Source organism: Nicotiana tabacum, chromosome 24 (genome assembly GCF_000715075.1).
Source record: "Nicotiana tabacum cultivar K326 chromosome 24, ASM71507v2, whole genome shotgun sequence".
Taxonomy (NCBI): Eukaryota; Viridiplantae; Streptophyta; class Magnoliopsida; order Solanales; family Solanaceae; genus Nicotiana; species Nicotiana tabacum.
The window spans coordinates 83,306,642-83,313,758 of NC_134103.1; the positions used below are offsets into that span (position 1 = coordinate 83,306,642).

At 35.3% G+C, this 7,117-nt stretch overlaps 1 protein-coding gene across 1 annotated transcript; it reads right to left on the reverse strand.

The window, feature by feature from the left end:
* Positions 1-1,979: 1,979 nt before the first annotated feature.
* Positions 1,980-5,970, reverse strand: LOC107827622 (uncharacterized). Its single transcript, XM_016654796.2, has 7 exons — positions 4,170-5,970; positions 3,774-3,864; positions 3,520-3,677; positions 3,353-3,404; positions 3,187-3,266; positions 3,008-3,101; positions 1,980-2,921 (listed from the first exon to the last, which is right to left on the reverse strand). The coding sequence occupies exons 1-7, from the start codon at positions 5,736-5,738 to the stop codon at positions 2,251-2,253; spliced, it is 2,715 nt and encodes a 904-aa protein (XP_016510282.2). The 5' UTR covers positions 5,739-5,970; the 3' UTR covers positions 1,980-2,250.
* Between the last annotated feature and the right edge of the window lie 1,147 nt (positions 5,971-7,117).

Sequence of the window (7,117 nt, forward strand, 5' to 3'; positions counted from 1 at the left end):
ATATTCCACGGTTGTCTAGAGTTGACCGTTGGGAAGGTAAAAATATTGCCTTTTATTTGTTTTCAGTTTTTTCCTTATTATCTTTTCTTCTTGCAAAGAAATTTTTTTTTTGCGCAGAAAATTCATATATGAGACTCCATTTAACATATATTGATGTGTGGTTGTTTGAAAGATAAGTTTATTAAACATTAGGTTGAGATATTTTGCTATAGTTTTGTTTTTTCTTATATCTGAATTTGTATACTTTTATTTTTGTAAATGTGGATGGCAATTGATATTTGATGTTTTCTCTAATATTATTAAATACCATTGGTAATTCACTATCTCACATTCTCACTTTATGATCTTTCTACTACGACTAATTTCTTATTTATTATAATTAATTTGTTTGTCATTTTCCATCATTGATCATGTATTTTTCCTCCTCTTTTATATTTCTTTGATATTTGATTTTGCATATGTTTGTTTAAATTGAAGGTAAATACATTAGATTTTATATTTATTTTACATTTAATTGCATATTAATGTGACGTAATTACCTTAAATGGCTAGAAACTAAAATAATTAAGCGTATAAATTTCATATACCTTAATTCCTTTATCTTTAATAGTTGGAAAAACAATACCTCTATCATCTTTTAATTAGGAGAGATAACTTCTTTGAACAATATTTATGGTAAGCTAGAATTAAAACGCAAGCAAAAAAAATATGGAATATGATTCCAACACCACTTCTTTTTCTATTTTTCTACTATTTCTTTTGTATTATTCTCTCTTTTATTACTCAATATTCACATTTATTAATCTAAATAGATTGTTTAATATTTAGTCTATATGTTTATTACAGAGTCTTTTATTTTATAAATTTTGCATTAGATGTTACAAAAATCACAAAAATGATACAATCATGAAATTTTTGTTTTTTTAGCATAGATTGATTTTCTTCTATAAAAATTATGACATTAATATTCTATCATAATTTAAATTTTTTTCATAACCGCGCGTAGCGCGGCTAATACACTAGTTAAGTAATAAATTAAGGTAAGAATATCTATTAATTAACTATGATTGAGTAATAAGTGTGTATGTGAAGACGTGTGTTTTGTATTTATTGGATTACCGGATTCGATAAAAACAGTTTGAATTGAATGGGAAGAGTAGAAACTGAATAATGACCTCATAGGCAGATTGAAGTAAAGCACACTGGACTTTGGCAGAAGTTCTGCACATAGATTCGTAATTTTCTTTATTTATATTTAATGCTTTATTTTTGTTTTCTTCAGCGCATGCATCTTCCTTCTTATGTAAATGCAATTAATAACTTCTTCTGTTTTTAAGCAAGGTTTTAGCTGAACCTTAGCTAATATAGGACTCGTTAAAATTGGCACTCTGCTTTGAATTGATTTGACAGAGTATTGATAGTAAACAACTCATCACATTAGGAAATATGCTTAAGAATTAAGAAGCATGCTGAAAATGAAATAAAGTTGTCTTCGTATGACTTATAGGTCACGGGTTCGAACCGTGGAAGCAACCATAATGCTTACTTTAGAGTAGGTTGTCTACATCTTAACCCTTGGGCGCGGCCTTTGCCCAGACCCTGCATGAACGTGGGATGCCTTGTGCACCGTGCTGGCCCTTGCTGAAAAAGGGCAGCCCGGTGCATTAAGCTCCTGCTATGCGCGGGGTCAGGGAAGAAGAATCGGACCACAAGAGTTTATTGTATGTAGCTTTACCCTGCATTTCTGCAAGAGGTATTTCCTAGGTTAATTATTAACAACCTAGGAAATTAAACTTGTAGAAAATGGCACTAATGTACTAAAAAGTTAAGATACATCTTCCGCAGTAGTATAATATTGAAGATCTTTTTATGAAAAAATTAAGGGTTCATTTTAAGTTAATATCTTTGATATAAGAGTTTTAGTAGATGACATATCAGTAAGATGATTATTATTTATACCATCTTTCATGCTCTGAAAATTATGCTAGTAAATGTGTTAATAAATCAGGTATCAGTTACTTATAACAACGATCTGTGCACTTACAAAGACAACAGAGCAATTAATTTACACAAGGCAAGTTCACAAGCCAAAAAAATGCTTAATTTCTTGGAACATTGGACAAAACTGTGACTAATTTTGGTTTGTCTAATCTAAAAGGTATCAAAATTGCCTGTTTCACATCATACACATTACTGAAAGGCATACTGAACTTGAGCTTGAGACTCTAGCTCTTTTGACTTAGTTAAGTGTTAAAAGAGATTGGTCGGTCGACTAGCTTTCAATGGCATCCCAAAATTTTGATAGACCCTGATTTCACCTCCCGAGGTTGCGGTCACAATAACCATGCCCCATGCTGTTGCTTGGACAGCGACATTTCCTTGATTGTTGCTACCATCAAACCTGCTAGAAGAAGATATAGAAGGTGAATCGCCATCTCTGATCGATGGAGAACTCGATGAAAATGATTCACTAGGACCAACTCCAGGATCTGTTGGAGAGTCTTGAGCCATGTCCTCATCTTGACTACTTTGGATTTTCTCCATTGCACTGTTTTTCCTGGCCGGTAGAGGTGGTAAATGCCTCTTGCTATTTGCACCAGCCGAGTTGTCTTCCCTCGTAGGAGATCCATTGGTAGGATGTGGTGGTGTGGGGGAACGTTTTGAATGCCTTTTCGATTGTGTCTGATCTACAAGTGGTGGTTGATTTTTTATACTACCAGGCCACGGTATGGCAACTGAAACATCTTTACATTGGAAATACTCATAAGTTTGAACATTGATTAGACTTCTTGATTTACCACTTGCAGTTTTAGGTTCTTCTCTTTTCCATATATAGACCTGAGAGTCTTCACTTGCACTTATGATATATTTCCCATCTTGACTGAATGAAGCTGAAATTTGACTGCTTGTATTCCGGAAACCTGAGGTTCAGCAAATACATCCACAATTTATGAAATGAACGAAAGTAATTCAAGCTCTTCGAATGATTATATCTTTTAGAAAGTACCTCTAAATTTATAGGTCATGTCTGATCCATCAAAAATTCTGATACGCGAATCAGCTGAAGTTACAAGCACTTCTGTTGAACTCCCTGGAGCAAACTGGACATCAACAAGTTCAGTTTTTAGATAGATCTCCTGATATTCAATATTGTCACCTACTAGTAGATATAGACAAGAGAAATACCTGAAAACCAGTGACCTTTTTGGCTAAGGACTTCTTTTTGGGTTCGAGTTCAATGTTTTCCTTCTGTTCCAGTTTGCATTCTAAATCACAAACGCGTTGAAAGTTAACAGTTGCATTCCTCTGAAAATTATCTCTAGAATAAACGATTCTGTGATGATTTACTTACCAGAGGTGCTGTACATGCGACAGCTTCCTTTATGTGAGCCAATTAAAGCACCCTTTAGGTAAAGAAAAGCAAAATATCAGTGGTACTGTTTACCTCTAATATGACTAGAATTGCGGGGGAAGTGGTTTGGCATGTTTGAAACCAGTAAAAGTTTGGGCTGTAGCTACCTGGCCATCAGGAGTGTAGCAAGTAGAAGTAACCATTTCATGGAGATCTGTCCAGTCCACAACTTTCCTATCAGATACATTCCAAACTCGGACTTTTCCATCCAGTGAACCGCTGATGAAGTGATCGTCATCTACTGGATTGAAGTGTATGCATGTTACTGCCGCACAGAGATTCATCAGATGTCAAAACATGTGATGGTAATTTTAATATGGCCTTGATTGAGTAGCTACAATGTAGTAACATGGCATCTCACCATAATCGTTGTGCGCAAACATTTTTAAGCAGCTCTGAGTCTCAACATCCCATAGCCTCACTGTCTTGTCCATTGAAGATGAAAGAAGCAGCTGCATCAAAAAATTCATTTATCATGTCATAGTAAATATGAAGGGGAGCCTTGGCGTAACTGGTAAAGTTGTTGTCATGTGACCAGGAGGTCACGGGTTCGAGCCGTGAAAACAGCCTCTTGCAGAAATGCAGGATAAGGCTGCGTACAATAAACCCTTGTGGTTCAACCGTCCCGGACCCAGCGTATAGCGAGACCTTAGTGCATTGAGCTGCCCTTTTCTCTTCACAGTAAACATCAAATCTGATATTTCCTTCTTGATCAGCAATTGTTATTAGTAAACTGACTAAGTACATGAAAACTGACCTGAGATTTTGACCAAGAAAGGTCCAGGACATCGTCCTGATGACCGTTGAGACTGCATACTGGTTTTTCGGAGAGAGCAAAAACAGTTTCTGGTACATTTACATAGTCTGGAAGTGAGTTGCCCTTCTTCTTATTAGAAGTCTTTCCCTTTTTCCTTCTTTCTGATTGCATATGTGTGATCACTGGCAGGGGCGGACGATCCGAATTACTTCCAGCCGTTGGATTAACAGGTGTGTCACTAATAGAATTCGGATCATCTGATGGTTTTGTAGACATAACATCACATTCTTGTACTTCCCATACATGAATTACCCTGTCTTCTCCTGCAGTTGCTAAATAACGTGCGTCCGCGCTGAATCTTATTGTCCATATGGATCCCTCATGAGCCTGAATTTCTTGACACAATTGCAAAGCTGTAAAATCTTTGTAAATCTTTCCTTGTTGGCGGACTTTAATCCATTGTGAGGAATTCTTGTTCTGTTTCTGTTCCACTTGTGCAGGTTGCTCGAGTTCTTTATCAGTTATTAATCCGCTCATGCTATTTGCAACTCCTTTTATGTTCTTCAAAAGAGCAACTCCTGTTTTCTTGCTATATCTGAAACTCTTACTGAGATATGCATTTACGTTTAGTTTCCTTTCATCGTTTGTTGAAACACTTGCTCGGCGCATTAGTTCCTTAACAACAGGAGAGTATCCTACAGATTTCTCAAATTCCTCCATAGAAAGCTGCTTTCCAGTTTGTAGATCACTGAGCTTATTCCACATTCCCTCTTCATTTGACTCTTTGACAATGAATTCCTTTCCGGTGTCAAGATTTTTTATCAAGAAAAATGAAGCAAATCCCAAATCAGCACATCCATTTGGCAATATAGATGATGGCATATTCTCACTGCCATTTTGTGGTGGTGAAGATTTACTTGTGATGCCTTTTTTGGGCGCAGAATTCACGTATTGGCAGATTCTTGTGGTTGGTGCCAAAACTCCTGAAAATGTCCTGGTGAGACGTTGTTTAGAAACGTCGCCAATTAGTTGTTCTTTCCTTTTCTTGGTAGTTACAGAGAAAAATTGTATATCACCATCTGATCTCGACCTGAGCAGCAAAATTGGTGGCGAATTCGAAGGCTCAGGCTCAGGCTCCTCCTGTTTTAGTTCTTCTTTTGGTTTAGAATCTTTGCATGTATCAACTTTTCTTGAAATGGCTCGTACAACTTTTGCACTAGTCAACTTGAGGAGTTCTTTATTGCTTGTCAACCCCATTCCCTGGAGTAAGCGTTTGCGACGCTCTTTAACGTCTCCAGGCTCAGCCATCCACATGCCGTAATCTTCCATGACAATGGAAGGAGGATTGTTGATTACTTTTGTCTCCATATCAAGGCCTCGGAAATTCTTAGAAGCCGAGGCCGAGAAGGAACGTCGACTATCCTCAAACTCAACCTCATCATCTGATCCCGAGGACGCCAAGTCCTGGGGAACGACCGAGGAAAGACGGTCAGAGGACTCGAAGAAGTGATCATCATCATCATCTTCTCCGAGTCCATCCCAGTTAATAGTCAGCGTCCTGCGATACATTGTAGCACATTGCCAATTAGGAAAATCCAATGGAGGATCAAATGAAAGACGGCATGTTTAGATGGGGATTTTTGGGTTGATTTTTGTTAACTTTTTTTGTGTTGTTTTTGTTTGTTTGTTTGTTTGTTCGTTCGTCATAGAAATTGCTAAGGAGAAGAGAGTGGCATAGAAGTGGAAGAGAGAAAAACAAGGAAAGTAAGACAGTTATGTTTGTGTTTAGGAAATGGTCAATGGAGGGTCTCTTAGTTCCCATTACTCTTATCACCTCCCCTCACGTCTAATAGCCTGTTTGGCCCAACCTTTTTTTGGGGGGAAAAAGCGAAGCAATTTCTGAGAAGCAGAAAAAAATAGCTTCTTTCCAAAAGCAGAAGCAAAAATAATTTTGACTTTTCTTCTTACCAAAAATACCCTTAACAAAATATAGTATATACTAAAATAATCGTCAAACTTAATACTTAGGATATTAAGATATAAATATTTCTTATTATTTATAGGATAACTTTTTAATATATAATGACTTTAGGGATGAATATTTTTATATTTGTTGAATGACTTTTAATATATTTAACTTATATTAAAATAATTAATTACTTTTAAATTTTATTTTCATATTGTACTTAAATAAAATAAAAAGATTTAATTATTGCATGTAATAACAAATTTTGAGATTATTTATTTACTCATAATATTAACTATATATTAAGTAAATCTATTCATGTACTTATTCGTAATTTGATACTTAAAACCACTTTTTGAAAAGCTTGGCAAAATACAAATTATTGCTCAAAAGTACTTTTTAGAATGATTAGCCAAACACAAACGGCTTTTCTCCAAAAGTACTTTTTTCAAAAGCACTTTTGAAAAAAACACTTCTCAAAATAAGTTGATTTCTCCAGCTTGGCCAAATAGGCTATAAGTCTTTTAATCCTTCCAATCCTTTTTATTTGTGTTTATTAAGAAATCTTTTTATAGCATTAATTATGAAGAATATTTTGACTAAGTTACTCTTGCCTCTTCCTTAAATGACTAATTAAGAGTGGAATTGGATAAAGTAATTAATGAGTTCTTGATTTTATAAAGTAACAAATATATTTTTGCTAAAGTGAAGATTAAAAAGGGTCGGAGGGAAGGAGCATTTCTATGTTTAAGTGAAAAAGAATAAAAAATTAATATCACTAGTTAGCTTGGTCTAAACTGAAACAAACCAAATAAAATCAAATCAACTGACTATATTGATTCACTGAATTGAATTACAAACAACTCAAAATTGTAATGAAACAGTTAAAGGATAGCTGAAAGGAAACCGAGAGATACGAAAGGACAGAAATACACCATAGAAGAAAGGGATGAGAAGCAGAACTACATAGACACTTCATAAC

Excerpts from the sequence above, each read along its gene's own strand:
- LOC107827622 (XM_016654796.2), bottom strand. The coding sequence starts at position 5,738 with ATGTATCGCAGGACGCTGACTATTAACTGGGATGGACTCGGAGAAGAT. Across the intron at positions 3,678-3,773 it reads GTTTGCGCACAACGATTATG|TAACATGCATACACTTCAAT; the intron begins GTGAGATGCCAT and ends TCTGTGCGGCAG. Across the intron at positions 3,102-3,186 it reads AAAAGGTCACTGGTTTTCAG|TTTGCTCCAGGGAGTTCAAC; the intron begins GTATTTCTCTTG and ends GTTGATGTCCAG.